This window comes from Ictalurus punctatus, chromosome 19, assembly GCF_001660625.3.
Source record: "Ictalurus punctatus breed USDA103 chromosome 19, Coco_2.0, whole genome shotgun sequence".
In the NCBI taxonomy this organism is placed as follows: Eukaryota; Metazoa; Chordata; class Actinopteri; order Siluriformes; family Ictaluridae; genus Ictalurus; species Ictalurus punctatus.
In genome coordinates this window covers 27,434,211-27,454,649 of record NC_030434.2, presented here as the reverse complement: position 1 = coordinate 27,454,649, position 20,439 = coordinate 27,434,211, and the positions used below count along the sequence as shown (strand labels likewise).

The 20,439-nt window shown below is 39.1% G+C and overlaps 1 protein-coding gene across 6 annotated transcripts; it reads left to right on the top strand.

The window, feature by feature from the left end:
• The first annotated feature begins 716 nt into the window (after positions 1-716).
• Positions 717-16,543, top strand: LOC108279490 (alpha-N-acetylneuraminide alpha-2,8-sialyltransferase). Of its 6 annotated transcripts, none has more exons than XM_017493788.3 (7): positions 739-823; positions 1,204-1,333; positions 2,504-2,590; positions 4,600-4,744; positions 13,762-13,871; positions 14,846-14,938; positions 15,881-16,543. In XM_017493788.3, the coding sequence occupies exons 2-7, from the start codon at positions 1,323-1,325 to the stop codon at positions 16,344-16,346; spliced, it is 912 nt and encodes a 303-aa protein (XP_017349277.1). In that variant the 5' UTR covers positions 739-823; positions 1,204-1,322; the 3' UTR covers positions 16,347-16,543. The 6 variants fall into 6 exon arrangements, with proteins under 6 accessions (XP_017349274.1, XP_017349278.1, XP_017349276.1 ...); XM_017493786.3 differs by having other exon boundaries at positions 740-823; positions 2,373-2,590; XM_017493785.3 differs by lacking the exon at positions 1,204-1,333 and having other exon boundaries at positions 717-823; positions 2,373-2,590.
• Positions 16,544-20,439: the final 3,896 nt, after the last annotated feature.

Below are 20,439 nucleotides of genomic sequence, written 5' to 3'. Positions count from 1 at the left end.
ATTTATATCCTATAATTGTTATTGTATTATTGTGTATTTAGGTTCTATTAGGTGCTATTATCCCATATGCTGCCATTTATTTCTAACAAACCTGTAGCTACAGTATCCATAGAACTGAACATTCTGATCTGTTATATTCTGTTCTATCTGAATGGACACATATGTCTAACCATCACTGTGCACCAAGGTAGAATTTAAACTTGACACATAAACAGCTGATAACTTGAGTGGAAATTACTGAATTGGGAAGAGGACCCTGCTTTGTTACAGTAAGATGCCACAAGAGGGTGCATAAGGCTAGAGTCTACATCGAATGTCTACTGTTCACTCATCACTGAAGAATTTCATTTCAAACCAAAAGTAAATCACAGATTCTATAGTTTGTTGTTGAATCATTGTTTCTCATTGAACTATAACAGAATCAAATGGCATGAGGGCTATAGTATGTCATGTAGAATATCTGTGCTGATCCTTGTCAACCTTGAAATATACATGGCGATTTTTATATATGATTTAATAGTTTATTTTGTTAAATATCAAAAATCTAAGAGGTGTGCATTATAGCTGACACCTAGATGAACACTTTACAGTTGGTTATATGTCTGTAAGTCATTCCCTTCAAATGCTATTGAAGTTAGAAACGTGTTTAACAATGTCGTATGTAACTTTATAGACGGTCCCTTAATTCCGCATATCCGCGAATTTCGAACGTCCAAACGTCACACCAACTTTATTCCAGTACAGAAATCTTTATCAGATCCATACGGAAGTGTATGAAGGTGTCTAAAACAAAGTACAACAGCAACTGTGCAAAATAAATGAGGTAAGTAACTTAATGCCACAAGAGATTAATCCACATGCACTGTATCTCCTAGATCTCAGTTTCCTTGCTTTGGTTGTATAAAAGTGCTATGTCCTGTTTGACGGAGCTGATTAGATAGGGAGCAGGGAAAACACTAAAATGTGTAGGACAGGGAGCCTGTCACAGGGGGTAATCCAGGACCAGTGTTAGGAATCTATCCTCAAGATAAAAGGGTGTGACCGCATCTTTTCCGCAACAGCAAATCTCCATTAGCAGGGCAATGCGGTTGAAGTGATGGGGATGGAGTCCACCACCAGGTGGCAGCAGTGAGCCATTACGGTTGCGCGCACTGAACAGTGTTGAGGCATCCGGGCTGACCGAGCTGTCTTGTGTCTCACTAGGAGAGAGTGATTTTATCATCCCTTATTCACGGCCATTGCGATAGAGCCACGGAGGGAAGATTTACTACTCGACGCTGAAACACCTCGTGATGCGCCGGTGAAGAGGGACTACATGCGACATGGGGGGCAGGTGAATTATTTTGTTTGCTGGAAGGAGACAGCGGGGCCAAAAGCGGGTGATGGAGGGATGGAGGGAGGAAGGGATGGCGGGGGGAGACGCAAAGCCCTGGACAATGAAACGGGTCCGATGCAGGCTGCGCGTGAGAGGACAGTAGCCCGAGGAGCACGATGCAACACTTTTTTGCAACCAGACCCATTTATGGCAAGGGGACGTGAGTGAAAAGGAGTGTTGTGGATAAAACAACCTTTTTAGCCTAAGTAAAAAACTTCAGAGCAGAGAGTTTAACAGATGTCAAAAAGTAAATAAACTTTATTGAAAACCATCAAAGTGTGACCGTCTGCACAGGGTCTGAATTATACATACACAAACATGTCTTTATATACTTTTTGGAAACAGTAAAATTATCCCTAGGTTAGGCATTCACCTTTAGTTTCTAGAAACAATCCAATCCCTATTGCCTTAATTATTCATGTCTACGTGTTATCTTAAATTTGTGGAGCATGCGTAGTTAGTTGTTTTTCTTGAAAAGGCTTTATGAGGACAATTTTTCTTTTTTACAAAAAGTTTTCACTCAGACAGAGTCTTTGTTTTTTGTTTCTTTCTGATCAACACTCCCTTCTTATGTCTCACTGAACTTCTGTCTGCTTCTATCTGCTGAAACCTTCCTTCCTAAGGCCTTGTCGTAACTCCTTAACCGGCACCTAGCTTCAAAGTTATTCTCCCACAAAAGCGAGCGTCTAATGCCAATCTATTGCTGTGCAGAAAAGTGCCAGCTGATACAGAAGAACAATTATTGTACACTAAAACACAGAGTTCATTCAACTCTATACACTCAGAATATAACTTGATCAAACATTGTTCTATGAATTTAGATTATGCTTCTAAATGTTGATTATTCATATAAATTATCCTTTTTGACCAATACTGATTATTCGATTATGCTTAAGTAATAATTCTAAATGTAGGTTACATATTGAGTATACTTCAACATATCCAAAAGTTAGTTATACATATTGATTACACTTTATTTTCTGTATATTTTCTATAGGAGTGCAGTCAATCTCTGTAATTCATAGCAGGTGACATGATGGTGTGTTTGCGATTCCACAAGACTAAGTCGATGTTGGCCGCCCTGTGTGTGTTCGTGCTCTGCTGGCTCTACATCTTTCCTGTGTACAGGATGCCAAGCGATAAAGACACGGTGGAGGAAGTGCTGCGCCAGGGCCAGGCGTGGACCAAGAACCAGACTGGTATCGACCTATACAGGTATCGCCTATATGCATGATATTAGTTTTTGATTGCTGTTATATAAGGCCATGATTCCCCTCTCCTGAACAGCGCATTATTTATTTATTAGCCAGCTCCAAGACAGCTTTCAGGATTTGAAAACATCTGGCAGTGAGCTAAAACATCTCGAGCTTAATTTTGTTGCATGCATATATTGCGTATTTTTCTGCAATATATCTAACTTATTAATAATCACAAAGTAATTCTATATAACTTCATATGTTCATATAAATACTTATACATTATGTTATAGATAGATAGACAGATGCATTATGTTTGATATAGATAGATAGATAGATAGATAGATAGATAGATAGACCCAAGTTTATCGAGCTAGCCCTAGCGATACCCCTGGTCATTGGCCTATAGCTAGTGTCTCTCAATTTCACTTATTACTAATATCACGTATTACTACTTTTTATGAAAGTGAGCATATAGGTGAAATGTGCTGTGATGTAGCATATGACTTCACAGAGGGACAAGACACAAGATTAGCCATTAACTCTCTACTGCATGAATGATTATATTTACATAAAACATAAAAAGTTATGGATTTTTTAAAACTTGAATTAGCTCAAGTAATAAAAATATATATAAAGTCTCTTTTTTATGGGGGTGATTGGTAAATTGGTGCCGTATGGCAACAATGTGCAATGGTGGAAAGTATCAGTTAGTCAAAAATAACACTAAATGTATGAGATTAATATTTCAATGATTGCATTTTCCAGCCTTTAAGTTGCAGTTGTTTGCCGCCTAGTAAGCATGCCAAAAATTATATCTTTTAAAAAAGGAATTACAGTTGTAAAAAGCATGTGGATGGATGGTAACTTTTTTTTGTTATATCAAAGGTAAAGCCCCTTTTTAACAGTTAAATAGGAAAGGAATAGTTTTGTATTATTGTCTATTTAAAAGCTGTGAACAAATGAGTTGTTGCCATATAGTAACTAGAGATGTAACGCTATGAAAACTTCATATCACGATTATCGTGACCAAAATTTGGTTATCAGCATTATCACAGTATTCTTTAAATGTGCTGAAAATGTACAGAAAGTACTGATACACACACTGAAATCATTAAAACAGGTTTTATATTTGAAAATCAACAAACAACAAATAAAATTAGCAGCATAATGCTTGCTCGAGTGTTTGTATTACAAGTGTAAATGAGGAGTGAGTCGACGAGGAACCAGGAGCATCACTGGGTTTACCTGCTGCACGCCAACTCTGTAAACAAGGGAATAGCAAATAATTATTATTATATTGTTATCTGGTTAACTCCATGCCCAAGCTCAGGTGAACTCCATGCCCTAGAGGGTTAAGGCAGCGCTGGAAAATAATGGTGTTCACACAAAATATTGACACTTTGGGCCCAATTTGGACATTTTCACTTAGGGGTGTACTCACTTTTGTTGCCAGCGGTTTAGACATTAATGTCTGTGTGTTGAGTTATTTTGAGGAGACAGCAAATTTACACTGTTACACAAGCTGTACACTCACTACTTTACACTGTAGCAAAGTGTCATTTCTTCAGTGTTGTCACATGAAAAGATATCAAATATTTACACAAATGTGAGGGGTGCACTCACAGGGTGTACAACCCTACATACATATATATATATATATATATATATATATATATATATATATATATACAGGGTTGTATGTGTGATAAAGTGGAATGACACGAGGAAAAAAGTATTGAACATGCTAAGAAAAAGCAGTTCTCCAAGGCAATGTAAGGCAAGGAACCAGCTGAAATACTACTATTACTGTGGGTCTGTGTGGAGTTTTGCATGTTCTCTCCATGTTCGCATGAATTTCCTCTGGATTGGAAGATTGGCTCCGCTTAATTGTTCCTAGGTGTGAATGTGTATGTGAGTGGTGCCCAGTGATGTACTGGGGTACCATCTGTGGTGAATTCACCCACTTTCTATTTTATTTTATTAATATGAAATAAATCTTCATTTACTTATCCATATATCTTCTAGGAAGCTGTTAGCTGAATGCTGTGACCCAAAGAGGATGTTTGCATTGACCATGGAGAATTCACAGATTGGCAAAGTCCTGTGGTATGATGGCGAGCTCTACCACTACCATACAGTCAACAATGACACCTACCCATTATTTATACAGGTACAGTTGAGCAAATAAGAATCATAGACAATCAAAACAGTAAACACACAGGGTTATTATGCACACTGCTATATGATTGATGTTTTGGTGTGAGGAAAAATGGATCCACCTTAATTGGAATTTTGGCCTGATTAAAAAACATGGCCACTATCTGGCAATCAGATTTCAGCAGGCATTTAACATAGTTAACAGTTATTTGTAACGAACCTTGAATTGTAGATCCCCTTTGGGATCCTCTAGTAACCAATGCACTATTCATGTTTTTGCACTTAAAAACAAGTGTATCGCATGTAAAAGAAGTTATGCAGTGATAGTTCTTTTTCTCCTGATTCTTTGGCTGAATTTTGATTGCTTGTGATAGCAGTGATGGTGTATGTTTGTACTAAACAAATGACCATAATAACTATTAACTATTAACATTCATGAGGCTAATCATATTAATTTCTTCTCAGAGGTCATGCATTGGCTCAGTACTGGTAAAAGTGATTAGAATTGTATTAGGTTTCCTAAGGAAGACTAGACAGCAGTCACAAACAAAATAAGTAATGTAGTTTCTGCTACATGCAGGCAACTGGCAACAAACAATCCTGTTATATGGATAACAAGTTTATTGCTAGGTGATTTATAATACACTAAAGACCAATTGGGGACAGATGTAACCAAAATTCAAAATTAGGGAATATTACCCCAATTTAAAATGAGGGGAATAGTCTAGATTTTGTCTAGAAAATAAAAATATAGACAGTTAATTAAGATTGATAGGTACATTCTCATTTACTGTAACCTGATGCTGCAGGTTTACTATTTTTCCCAGTGAGCTATTTTTTCCACTCAAAAAAAGAGTGCCACCTCCTCTGCACACACGAGGACGAGTGGAGAAGCGCACAGCAACCAACCCAGCTGCACAAAACAAAAGGAAAAACAAAAAAAGGAACACAAGTGGAGAGTAGCTATCTCCTCACTCTCTGTGTTCTCTCCCCCAAGTCGCTCACTCCCACGCTCGTACACACACACTTGTATATCTCCCCCATAAGTAACGTAATCCTCATAAGCGACTATTACAAGTAGCGTAATACAAGTATCACAAAATAAAAGTAATATAATCTGATTATTTTTGGATTACTTCAAGGTCTTTAATGTAAATAAAGTCAAGAGAAAAGCAATATGATCTAAAATACTTTTTTTAATGCTTAAAATATTTTAAATAAGTAAGTAAACAATCACTGTCCCTGATGCAGGTAACATTGCACACAAAAGCTAGGGTGACCATATTCTGGAGAAAAAGAAGGACACCTTTACTTTTTTTTTTTTGTGTTACTATGAATGCAAACTTTAATACACTGAAAAAGACACACTATTAGTATCGCATACATATATAGAAATAGAATTGGTTTCACTCTACACCACATTTGACACTTTTTCCTAAATTCTTTTGAATGTCCATGGAATAAAATAAAATATCAGATGCCACAAGTGAACTTTCTGCCATCATTTACACATCTGAATGGCCATGTAATATGAAGCAATGTGAAAACATTCCCGGACATCCCGGAAATTTTCTCAAATTTAGAAATCCTGGCCGGACGCTTTTTTAATGTATGAAAAAGAGCACATGTCCAGGAAAAAGAGGACATATGGTCACCCTCACAAAATTATTACAGAGAACAATTTGTGTTAATTTCTACCAAATTAACTTTGCGCAAACTTTATTTGTTCGTGCACCAGGAGATTGCTCATGTGAGCCACGACTGGCAAGAGAGAACCAGAACTATAATAAATCAGCTGTCTATATTGTGTTATGTAAAAATTCATTTCTTTGGTTTACAATGAAAAAAATTGTAATCATGATAGTATTCCCATTTTTTACAAAATGTATCGATTACTTTGTTTTTTTTTACCTAAGGCTGCAACTAATTATTATTTTGATAATCGATTATACTGTCGATTATTTCTTTGATTAATCTATTAGTTGGATTAAAAGGCCCATTTTTATTTTCTGTAATTTTTTGAAAAAAACGTTATTTCACATTCTGCATAATGTTGCCTTTCAAACATTGTGCAAATTGAAAGCTATGAAAAAGGTATTAAATGTATCTATGTGAGCCATGCTATACATTGTGCAAAGGATTTTTTAAAAAGTATTAACATTATATTTTGAAAACAAAAAACAACTGATTTTATCACAAGCGTTAAAGCAGAAGTTAAACCACTATATTAAAAATGCTTTTAAAAAGGAAAACAAAAGTACAAACTAATTGTTAACTGGTATGAGGTTGAATGTTCTGCAGAAACACACACATTCACTCATCTCAACACAGTAACGTTACTTTATTTTGTAAATGTATGACGTTTTACATTTATATACAATTGTTGTAACGCCATTACAGTTACTGCTCCCATAAATACCACAATTACTTTTGTTTCTAAATATAGCATCAAACAATGTATTTGATAAAAATGAATATTTTAGTTATTTTAGTTAGTTTAGTTTAGAGTTATTGCGCTTCCTTTCTATTGCACTTCCTGTTTGACTGATGCGCATGCGTGGACTCGCTGAGGTACTGGCTGAGAAATTTACTATCAGTGCATCTCTAATAACCGATTATTCAGAGTTCTGCCTTTTATGCCTTCTTTTAAATCAATAATAATTAATTCCACATTTCTGAAGGAAATGCAAGTAAAAACTTTATTCTCTCCATTTCAGCAAGTTGTTTGACAGTAACTGGTCTTATAAACAGAAAACACATTACTCACATTAACATTAACACATGAACTCGATTCTCAAGATTAAAGTAAGATTATTAACTTATTGAATGTTATTAATTCATAATGTTATTAATTCATAATGTTATTAATTCATATTAACATCGACTGAATTGTAAAAATCCTCCTGTTAGTCTCACATTTACTCTCCACACACACAAGCATTTCTACTTCATCACTGACATCACACTGGTCATATACAATATCAACTTTTTACATATTAACATTAACTGGGTATGAAATATACTACTAGTAGTTATGTCATACACTTTCTGTCAAACTGTCAATCAGAGTAGTGTGTGCTGATTTATGACCCTTTGTGCTTCCCTGGCCGACAGTTCTGTAGGTAACCTAATTTATGACGGGGGTGGGGGTAACCCTAATCGACTATATTAATCTATAGTAATTAATATTATAGTAATCGACTGTATCAGTGGGTCATTTTGGCATCTTTGTGTCTGGGCTGTGGTGGGGGTGTGCGTGGGTGAGTAGCCCCAAACATAGGTGTTAATGTTAATGAGACTGGGTTTGGGCGAAATAGGTCTGAAAAGCGTATCAATGGTTAATATATGGCATGCGTTTGTGTTACTATGTGGGGGATTTCATCTGTGTAAACACAATGTTAGAAAAGCATGATGTTTGAATGTGTACATATATGAGTAGAATATTTATTTGTGAACTAAATGAAAACAAATGTTGATTATGTTTTTTGGAAGCCTGGTTTGCCTTTGAATAAAATGTTTAGGAGGTAAAACTTTTATTTTTTTTATTTGTTTATTTATTTTAAAAAGAATCTATTCAAAAGAACCGCGCGTATTACGTGTCTTTCAAACATAACCCTTTATGAGGTAAAAATGATTAAAAGACCTGTTTAAAACGAATCCGTATTACATGTCTTCCAAAAACATAACCCTTAGGAGTTAAATGTTTAAAAGTGCTGTTTAAGAGAGTCACGCGTATTACATGACTTCTAAACATGATCCTTATGAGATAAAATGTTACAGTGTTGTCTAAAAGAATCACCGTATTGTTTAAAGTAGAAGATAAGTTTTCGTGAGATGTCTTCCAATCGCTGTGTAAAGCAGTAATAATGTTAAAAACCGATTCACCTCTCTCTCTCTCTCTCTGTCTCTCTCTCTCTCTCTCTCTCTCTCTCTCTCTCTCTCTATACACTCCACCCATACACACACGTGTTTCACCGGCAGACAGTTTCTGTAGTTCGCGTAAATGTATGACTCTACAGCCTGTTCTATAGGCTATGTGCATCTAATTTATGACTCTGTTTTCCTGACTGACAGTTTGTAGGTACACCTAATTTATGAGCTCTGGTGACCGTGTCTGTAGTGTGTGTGTGTGTGTGTGTGTGTGTGTGTGTGAGAGTGAGAGAGTCATGTGTTTTCTGGGGTTTGCTGACCAGAATGCTTACAATGTGTTTATGATAATGAATTAAGGGACGAGTCGTGTGTTTCAGTGTTTTATGACCCTACCGATGTGTACATTTGGGGTTTAAGTGAATCTTTGCTCTGAAATGACTTTTGTGGTAATGATCAGTTTGTGTAACTAATCTACCAGAAAATACTAGAACTGGTGACTGAATGTGGTAGATGTGTTAGAATTGTGAACATTTTATGTGTCTAGCTGATTTGTGTAATCCTTCTGTCAAGAAATGAACAGATGACATTTATTGGTTATATTATTGTTGAGAAAAACACTGTGATGTGTAAAACAATTCTGCAGTCCTTCAAGGCTGTATGAGGACGTTGTTCTCTTTTACTGAAATAAAGACCAAAACCATCTGTGTTATTTGTTGTGGCGAATGAAGTGACGATATCTCTGAAGAATATTAAAAATATTTATTACGTGGATTCGAATTCAGAGTTCGATGGAGTAGGATGCGAAGTTGGAGTCTCCTGCTGATTTCGATTAAAATTGTAATTAATTTGCGCTTTTTGGTCATACAATAGATTTTGACTTATTCTGCTCCGTTTCCTTGTTTGCACTTTTAACTTTGTGGTACATTAAAATGTCTGGAAAGAACACGAAAACCCATGGTAGCATTCAGACACGACTGCGAGGCCAAGTGTGCGTGCTGCGAGCGAGTCCCCTTCTCCATCTGAATCCGCGTTGCCGAGCAGCCGATATTTTGGAAACGGAGATTCTCCAGGAGATTCTCGGGGGTGCGCTGTCTACCTATCCAGTTTGACCGGCAGGCCGTGAAAACACAGCAGGCTGGTGATAAAGTCACTACCGAGGCTACCATATCAACACTGAAAGGTACTGTTGGGGAAATGGGGCACGCTCTCTCCGGTTGCACCGATGACATAGTTCATATGAAGACTACTGTCGAGTCTCTCACTGCGACCGTGACTCAATTAGAGAATAAATGTGAGGATTTGGAGTTGAGGTCACGGCGCAATAACGTTAGGATAGTCGGAGTTCCAGAGGGCGCTGACGCCTGTACAACCGCTGCTGTAGCGGCCTTGTTAAAAGAGGCGTCTGGTCTGGAGAAGGAGCCGGTTCTGGACCGGTCCCACCGGACCCTTCAGCTGAAGCCCAAGCCTGGTGAACGACCACGAGCTATTGTGTGCAGATTCCATTATCACAGTGACTGTGTTGATATTTTACACCATGCTAGAGAGCTCCAGCGGATTGAAGCGAGGGATTTGACCATCTCCGTTTTCCCTGACTGCATAGCCAAGACCGCCTGGGCCCGGGCCGCGTTTTACGAGGTTCAGCATCAACTTCGTGGTATTGAGGCCGCTTGCGATGGAATACTTCACCCAGCTCGGCTTCGCATTTAACATACATATCACGGTGTTCAGAAGGACTTTATTTCAGCGGAGGAAGCAGGAGACTGCGTTAAACTCTTGACATCGGGGTGAACTGCATCACCTATATAGTGGAACTTTTTTCACTTTTATTCTTTTTTTGCACTCGACCTTCCAGCTCTACAGAATTCGGATTCTTATTGAAGATATTGTCGGTGCATTACTTCGTCTAGATTTTGTGGACTCACTCCTCTTAAATCTACTTCTGTGTTAATGTGCTTCTCTGTTTTGATGCTCTGACCGGGTTAGTGTTCCTGTTTATTTCATTTTATTAGTGTTATCTCCTCGGCTTTACGTGCTACACTGTTATATTATTTGTTACAAGTTTTTGAAAGTCAAGGACATTAAATTTGTTATTGTGTGCAGACTGTTTATCAGTCAGTAGGGGTTTTTTCTCTTACTGGAACTTTTTGCCTTGGTAATTTTGTTGGTTAGTTCAGTTTACTCTCCGAGTTGTTTTCATATTGTGGACAACTTTTAGTTATTGTGGGAAACACTGCTGTCTCATATATTTTATGGAGACTTTGGGTGTGTGTGTGTTTGGAGGATTGTGAGAGTAAACAAAACATGCCAATGCTTTGAAGGATGTGAATTGGAACAGAGTAATGTTATTTAATTGCGAATCTGTTTTTAGAGGATTTAAACCTAACATGGTGAACAAATTATATTATAGAATTCAGGCAGTTTTACTGTGATTATCTCAAACAGTGTAGCGAGTAATAATCTGGAAAGACCTTTGTAATATTACAGTCTAAAACTGGATTTAAAGAGAAGAAAATCAGTAAATGAATCACATGAAAATGAATCACATGAAAATCAATCACATGAAAATGAATAAATAAACTTAAAGATAAAAATAGCCTACTTTCCAAACAAGGTACTTTAAGGGTTAAAAAAAACCTTTTTAAAAGACGGTGTTTTAAAAGAATCGTGCGTTTTGTTTCAACTATAAACAAGTTTTTGGAAAATGGTTCCCTAGCGAGGATACTTACACAGGACTGTCACTAAATACATAGGTTTTTGTCTATGGTTTGCCATCACATGTCCCCACTGGCTGACAGTCAAGTCGTGTGCATTTATGACCTCTGATACACTGTTTGATCTGAATGTGTGACCTTTCCTGGAAGTTGTCTGTCTGTGGGAGACAGAGAAGTGTGATTTCTGGGGGTTTTGCTGACTAGAATGTTTACAAATGTGATTATGTTAACGAATTAAGGGGAGTCGTGTGTGTCAGTGTTTAAATAATGATTGTGATGTTGTAGTTAAAACACAGAAGAAACTCTGCAACTATCTGTTACAATGTCTGCTCCGAGAAATCCTAATACCCCTAGAACAATGCTGTGTATTCACCAACAAGAGGACCTGTTGAAATGAGAGAGGAATTTTAGAGAGAGATTTTAGAATGAGACCCCAACTGTCAAATATGTTTTATGAAAGTCTTTGTCAGGTAAAGATCACGATGGCATGGAAAGAGTATACAGGAGTAATGGTGATCTAATGCTTAGGAGTTCTATAGTACTTCAACTTGGAAACATTCCAACATGGCCCTCAGAGAGACGTTATCTAAGCCATGTATATACAGTATCTCACAAAAGTGAGTACACCCCTTCCATTTTTGTAAATATTTGATGATATCTTTTCATGTGACAACACTGAAGAAATGACACTTTGCTACAGTGTAAAGTAGTGAGTAAAAAAAGAATTACTCTGGCATTTACACCTCTACTCTGTGCACTTTGCTGCCATTGGTGTGTGAATGGGTGAACCAGGAACAGTGTGTAAAGCACTTTGCAGAACTACTAGAAGGTTAAATGGTGCTATATAAGTGCAGACCATTTACTATTTTTCCATCATAATGATCAGTGGGGTTTTATTGCAGAGATGTAAAGCAGGCATTTGCAGCCTTCGTGACTGGTCTTTACACTGGAACTATTGGAACTTGCTAAGCAGCTAAAATCCTTAAAGAATAGTCAAAACCTGGCATGATAACGAGGGCAAAAAAGGGTAAGTTGTTGCCAATAACATGGCATCAAACATAACTCTACAACTCGTAAAATATTACTATACAAATGTATATTCCATTATTTTGTTTAATGTAGCTACCGCAATCACAACCACTTACACAAGCAGTTTGTATTTGTACACAAACAGTCTCTGACCTCCACCTGCTGGCTTTGTAAGTAAGTCTCATGGAAGCATTCTACTTAGGAGAAGGTGGCTGTGTGAGACAATGTGTAGGAGACAGTGGTTCATGTCTCATTTCTCTCCTCTCCCACACTTTAGCTGGTGCATCTCCGGAGGAGATCTGACTACCAAAAAATACAGGCCCATAAAAGGATGCTGCATGGGTTTTGTTTATTTTATACTTGGCACTGTTCCACGTCTCACACTTTCCACTTCCTCATGCGTTGTACTATAGGTATTAGTGACACTCTGACACATATTTTGCAATATTTCAAACACATGCACACACATTGCTAAGCTAAATTAACTGGTGACAGATAAAGTTCAAGTAGATAGCAATTACTGCAAGTGTATCCTTAATATCCAATTTTTATATTTCAAAAACACTAGAGAATTTGGTTCTAGGTATCTAAAATGTGTTTAAAATAAGCATTAGTGTTATAATTCGGCAGATCTGGTAAAAATATAATAAAGAGTCACATGGTACATTATAATATTGCTTAGTCTTAATATGTACATAGATGGTCATTGAGACTGGCAAATCTGATATTCCTAGTTTGACTACCAACTAGTGCAGCTTTAATATTATTTAATATTCTCCAAAATTAATATGAAACACAGCAGGTACTAGGATTGTGTGACTAATTGATGTGCACCTCGATGTGTGTGTGTGTGTGTGAGCGAGAGAGGGGGGGGTGTTGGGGGGTTGTGCTCCCTCTGAAATCCCTCTTGATCAGCTTGAGCACTATACATTTCTTTCTCTTCCTCTCTCTCTCTCTCTCTCTCTCTCTGTGTGTGTGTGTGTGTGTGTGTGTGTGTGTGTGTGTGTGTGTGTGTGTGTGTGTGTGTGTGTGGTTTGACTATTTATTTGGAGTGTGTTAAATACTAGAGGAAACTAAAACTGAGGAGTTTCCTGTAAAGGTGCCTGTGGGTGTTTTGGCAATAGTATATAATTAATAAATAAAATAAAAAACAATTACATTTAATCCAAAAAATGCAATTCACTCTTTAACTATGACAGATCACAAGTTCCCCAGTATGTTTCAAGCAATATTTTTTTGCCAGTGAGTGACAATATATGTGCAGTGTGGAAATGCTTGAAAATGCTTTGCTGATCATGGCATATTCACCTCCTGTGTACAAGTGGACGTGTATTTCATTTTGGTGGTTACAACTGAGCTATGTGAATGTGTGAATTTGTGTGTCTCTCTTGTGTAACAAGGGCCTATTTTTGGTTGCCAGGATACTCCTTTTCAGCTGCCATTGAAGAAGTGTGTGGTGGTGGGTAACGGAGGAGTTCTGAAGAACAGCGGCTGTGGCAAAGAAATCGACCAGGCCGACTTTGTAATGAGGTAACACCAGCTCATCATCTTGCTTAGCATTGCAAAAAATTAAATGAGGTGTAATCGACAGTTGGCCATGCTCTCAATGTGAAATAGATGGTTTAGACTGTCTCTCATTTAGTGCAGTGATTATAGCCAGGAGCAAGCTCTTAGGCCATATATACATCAAAGATTGGAAGGATAGCATGCTCACCTAAGCATCTCCAGCTTTCCCTGTGCAAAACGATGAGGTGATGAAAGTGTTTGTGTCACCCGTCACACTCCTAGATAATGATTATTATCGTGCAGTATGGGACAGCAGACAGGGGAAGGTTCAATCATGTGTTAATCATGCATCAATTACTTTGCTACTTTACCTACTACTGTAAATACGGCTATACATGTATAACTTTTCAAAGTGTTTATATACTACACTAGTGTATATTTGTACATAGCAAAAGCTCAAGTGTTTCATTAACTCCAGGTGAACTTTAAAATGGGTGTTAATTACACACAAGGATTTAACTTCCTACCAGTTGTAGACTTTACCCTGTTGCCTATTGAGATTTTTACTTGCATAACTCATCTAAAAGAAGACATTTTCATTCTACTTCTGATTTCACCATGCTTATCGAAATCCAAAGTACACTGGTAAATGCATAAATTATTTAAAGTCATATTTAAGGTTTCATTTTAACTTGGTGTAGTGTAGCATATATTACAGCATATACGTATTCACTTTCTTTTGAACTGTAAGTTGTTCTAATTCTGTAGTGCAGGTCAAGTTTATATTGAAAAGTTATAGAGTAATCATTTATTTAAAAAATAATTTAAATTCTTCTGCTTCTAATTTTTTTGCATAACTTTTTTTCTATTTCGCTCTTTGTAATATAACTTTCCATAAATTATAAAGTAACTAATGTCTTCATGAGTAACTTTTCATACTGCCTAGAGGGTTGATTTCTTTCTTCCTTTCTCTCTGTTTTCTTTTGTTTCCACTCTAGATGTAACCTACCCCCACTGTCCAAAGAATATACTGATGATGTAGGCAGGAAGACTCAGTTGGTGACAGCTAATCCCAGTATTATAGAGAAGAGGTAATTCTATATGTTTTAAGTGCTCTGGTTCATCACAGTGACCCCAATGAAGTGAAACCAATGACTAACCTGATGAGAGTTGTCAGAGGCAGCACTTAGAAAAAAACGTTACATTTACGGTTCTCCAGTTTGTTCTTTTGGGGACACCATTAAATGTTCTATGTAAGTTTCTATGTAGAGACCTGGGTGCATGGTGGCTTAGTGGTTAGCACGTCCACCTCACACCTCCAGCATTGGGGAGTCAATTCCTGCTATGGCTCTGTGTGTGTGGAGTTTGCACATTCTTCCTGTGCTGCGGGGGTTTCCTCCGGGTACTCCGGTTTCCTCCTGAATCCAAAGACATGCATGGTAGGCTGATTGCCATGTCCAAAGTGTCTGTAGTGTATGAATGGGTGTGTAATGTGATGGATTGGCACCCTGTCTAGGGTACCCCAACTTGTGCCCCATGCTCCCTGGTTAAGGCCCCAGGCTCCCCGTGACCCTGTAGGATAAGCAGTGTAGAAAATGGATGGATGGATATAGAGACCTGCAAAAGAGGCTCTTCTTTAAAAAAAAAAAAAAAAAAAAACTCCCAGGAAGAAAGCCTTTAGAAAGTTAGAACCATTAGCCATGCACCCTTGATGAACCAAACTCTTTCCAAAAGTATATCATAATATATTCAGCTCAGTATTTGCATATGTGTTCAAAAGACTAACTAATAGACTGCATGCTCTGGTGTTAGTTTAATTCGATTTTTACCTATACAAATTCTGATTTTGTTTGTCTAAAAGTTCTGAACTGTCTTCACAATTGTTGTAATGCACAGCATGTGGCTTGCTCATGTGGTTGACTGAGGAAATCATTCAGGGAATGCCACCCATGAGGTCTTTTTTCAAGCAAAGACAGATTAGATTTATTCAATTAGATTCAATTCAGTTTATTAACTCGTCCTCTTTCCCCCAGATTTCACAGCTTGCTCTGGTCTCGCAAGGCTTTCGTGGAAAGCATGAAAGCTTATGGCTCCAGCTACATCTACATGCCTGCCTTCTCCATGAAGCCTGGCACAGACTTGTCCCTGCGTGCCTACCATGCGCTGGCTGATTCAGCGTCCAACCAGACAGTGCTGTTCGCCAATCCAGACTTCTTAAAGAATGTGGGACACTTCTGGAAGCACCGTGGTGTACACAGCAGACGTCTTTCCACAGGCCTCTTCCTGGTGAGCCTGGCACTGGGAGTGTGTGATGAAGTGACAGCGTTCGGCTTCTGGCCTTTTGCACTGGGCTTTGACCAGCAGCCTATCAGTCACCACTATTACGATAATGTGCTGCCTTTATCTGGGTTCCATGCAATGCCGGAGGAGTTCCTGCAGCTCTGGCATCTCCACAAGAGCGGCACTCTGAGATTGCGCCTGGGCGCCTGCACTCACTAAAATACCACATATAGGATGAGGTATTTTCTTTTTTTAATTAAATCTGCCACCCTCACCTACTCTTCAAATTAGCATGAGGTGAAAAGAGTGGCTGAATCTCCTCCCGTTACAAACCTGGTCTAGGTCGGGCTGCAACATACAATAAAATAAAAAAAAAGAAAAGGGTTGGCGAGACCAAGATTGTGTTTGCTTTGTTTTTATTCTCCAAACGGAGCACCTTTTATACACACAGTGGTTTCAATCTTCAGAAGCCGGCCAGGACAAAATAATAAACAAAAATGCTCTCTAACTTTACCAAAGAAAACTAACTAACCTACAAGAAAAGAAAACAAAAATACACCATCTTCCCTCACTCCCTAGCTAACCCAAAAACAGGAGAAAAAAAGAATCAATACAAACGGCGCCAACTTCCTACAAACCACTCTTAACTGTGCACTATTTATAGAGGTGACTTTTAGTGTCTTAATTAACAAAATAATATATACATATATTAAGTAATACATTAAGTAAGTGTGTCACACGAATCGTAACGGGGCAGAGCATATACAAAGTCAAAACAGGCATAAGGTCATACACAGGCAAAAAGCACTTCTCTCTACACACAACGCAATGAGAATGATCTGCCCTGTGATGGAGACTGACGAGGCTTAAGTACACTTCCGGATACGTGCAGTCAACCAATCCTGTCGCACAAGGCCGGAGCAGGTGTGGTAAAGACATGATCATCCACTCGCGAGCCAGAACGTACGCATGCAGTAGGTGGGGCCTATAGAAGGGGAGGAAACAAAAGAACGCCATCCCACCACCAACATAGACACACAAATGGCACATAGAGCAAACAGAAATACATTGGATAACGTAACACCCCCTCCCAGTGAACATCAGGTTCACAACAAAGTGTGTAGTTTAGACTGGATATTTGCCAGCCATTCAGAGTTTGGTAACTGAGCACAGGGAAAACAAGCCCTACCTAAACTGAGACCATCCACCTCAGGAGAATACTCAGATGGTGGCGCGCTCATAGAGGCAGCAGCTACTGACGTGACAACAGGAACTGAAGAACCAACATCTATGGTAGCACGAGAGATATAAGGCTTGAGCATATTCACATGGCACACACGAGACTTTCGTGTCCGGTTAGGGGTTTTCACAACGTAGTCTGTATCTCTCAACTTAGACTCAATAACATAAGGACCTGAGAACCTAGCCTGGAGAGCAGAGCCAGGTAATGGCAGTAAAACCAAAACCTTGTCACCCGCTTAGAAAGTACACACCACAGCCTATTTATCAAAACATACAGGCCTGAGAGGATGCCAGAGAACTCAAAAGCAGTATGTAGGCGCTCACAAAAGGAACTAACATAATCTAGGACATTCCTAGTTAGGGGTTTCACTGGGCTTGGAGACAGGAACTCTTCCTGTAAAACCTTTAAAGGTCCACGAACAGAGTGCCCAAAGACTAACTCGGCCAGACTGAAACCAAGTGACTCTTCCTTCATCCCAGTCTTTTCTCTGACCTAAACAGTAGGTCCTAAGCATAGACTTCAATGTCTGGTGAAGTGTTCTAATGCACCCTGGGACTCTGGAAGCATTAGAAACCTGATGACGCACGTTCAGTTGTGTCATAACCTTCCTGAACAGAGCAGACATAAAATTTGAACCCTTATTTGACTGGATGTATTTTGGCAAACCAAAAGTGGTACAAAACTTGACAAGATCTCTGATGAAAGCACGGGGCTTTATGCTACGCAGGGGTTTAGCTTCAGGGCACCTAGTAGCAGCGCACATCAAAGTTAAAATGGTAAATGGAACACTTATATAGCACATTCACACACACACACACACACACACACCAATAGTAGCAGAGCTGCCATGCAAGGTGCTAACTTGCCATCGGGAGCAACTTGGGGTTCAGTGTCTTGCCCAAGGACACTTGGAATCGAACAGCTAACCCTACAATTAGTAGACAACCTGCTGTACCAAATGAGCCACAGCCACCCCAAAGTTAGTGGGTATGAATAACCAGCCTTGGTTCGAGGAAGGCGACCCACACAATCTATTAAAATTCTTTCAAAAGATTCTCCCATAACAGGTATAGGTTGAAGTGGAGCAGGGGGAATGACCTGATTTGGTTTCCCTGCAACCTGACACACATGACATGAGCAGCAATACCTGGCAACCTCTGATCTCATAGCAGGCCAAAAATATGCTTTAACACACGGTCATATGTCTTCCTCACACCAAGATGACCAGCGAGATCATGGTCATGGGCAATACTCAACAACTGGGTTCAGTATGGTTTTGGAAGCACAACTTGAAAAACTGACCTCCAATCATGCTCAGAGTTTGGGGGTGTCCACTTACGCATTAATACATCCCCATCAAAGAAATACGCTAAAGAACAGGAAACTGTGCCCTATCTACAGCAGCAGCCATACAATGACAGAGCGAAACGTCTGTTTTCTGGGCAGCTACCAGCTGTTCTCGCCCAACATCCCATTCACCACACTCTTCTTCCAATACTGAAGGAGTTTTAGATTCGGGAAGAACCCCAGGACTAGAACACAAATCTTGGTTTTCAAACAAGGGATCATCACTACACATAAACGAGTCCAAAATATCGACAGCGTCTTTCATTTATGAGCTTGGGCACGTGTCACGACACAGGAACTGAAGACAGAGGGAAACTCATGTAAAAGCTCATCGCTCTCGGGCAACACAGGAGCGTCTGTTACAACAGGCAAAGGGAAAACCTTTCCACCAGCTAGATCATTACTGCAAATAAACAAAACTCCCTTAACTGGCAACTGAGGTCGAACTGCAACCTTAACAAAGCCAGACACAACCTCAGAACGAAGATAAACCATATGCAATGGGGCCTTTACTACACCAAGTTCAATACCCTGAACTAGAACATCTGCACCACAGCTAGAGTGTTCAGACAAACGAAGGAACCTTCCAGCATAAAGGACTGAGCTGCTCCGGTGTCTCTCAGAACACGCAGTGGTTTACGGTCCGAATCGGTATCAGAGAGTGAAACTACACCATCCAGAATAAAGGGTTCAAATGCAGTATCAACTGAGGAAAGTGAATGCAAACTGTCACAGTGTTGTTGTTGTACATGCACTAACCCCACACTCTTAGGACTGTTTGTGCTTTCCGTCGATTTTTGCGCATTAAAACAGGACAAGCAGCAATGAGGTGACCAGATTCGCGACAGTAAAAACATTCACGGGACTCACTAGCACTTTTAGGTGCGCTCACGGGAGCTTTCGAGCAGTAGCTGCGATTAGAAATATCTTGACGTGGAGGGGAAAATACAGTTTTATGCGTGAGCACAAACTCATCAGCCAAAATGGCAGCATCAGCGATCGAAGAGACTTTTTGCTCATTCAAATAAACAACAATTTTATCCGAAATACAAGTCTTAAATTCTTCAAGCAGGATCAATCCTTTTAACTGATCTAAAGTAATGACCTTACTTGCGGCGCACCGCTTATCAAATAACGCAGACTTTTCACGCGCGAACTCAACATATGTTTGGCTGGCGGTTTTGGCATTTTTACAACCCGCCATCTCGGGACGGGAAGTTTTGTGTGCTGTGACATTTTGTGTGCAGGTCCGAACTCCCTCCCAGACTTTCCAGCCTGCCCTAGCCTGCCTTGCTCCCGCCTCCCAGGATGACCTCACTGATTGGCAGCCATTTTTAAAGACGAAGATGGAGTGAGAAGTGGTGGGATGTTGGAGGTGTTTATGTGTGATTTGTTGTTTGGCGAGTGCTTGGTTTGTGTTGCTTGCCCTTAACTCTTTATTTTAATCCTGTTCTGGTTCAGACTTTTGCCTGGTTTTTGACTTTGAGTTTGGTTATCCCTATGTTGTTATTAAGTATTCTCTTCACTTGTGTATATATATATGTTCACTTGATTCACTGGCAGTAGGGGTGTGGCTGCCATTTCTTTTGGGAGAGGGTTCCTTTTGTCTCTGTTTCTTGCTTAGGTAGTTAGGGAAGAATATTTGTATTTTCTTTTCTTCCCTTTTAGGTAAATCATAGAATCCTTTTTTTTATTATTATTATTATTTTGGCCTTGGCCCAC

Excerpts from the sequence above, each read along its gene's own strand:
- LOC108279490 (XM_017493785.3), top strand. The coding sequence starts at position 2,409 with ATGATGGTGTGTTTGCGATTCCACAAGACTAAGTCGATGTTGGCCGCC. Across the intron at positions 2,591-4,599 it reads ACTGGTATCGACCTATACAG|GAAGCTGTTAGCTGAATGCT; the intron begins GTATCGCCTATA and ends TATATCTTCTAG. Across the intron at positions 4,745-13,761 it reads CCTACCCATTATTTATACAG|GATACTCCTTTTCAGCTGCC; the intron begins GTACAGTTGAGC and ends TTTGGTTGCCAG.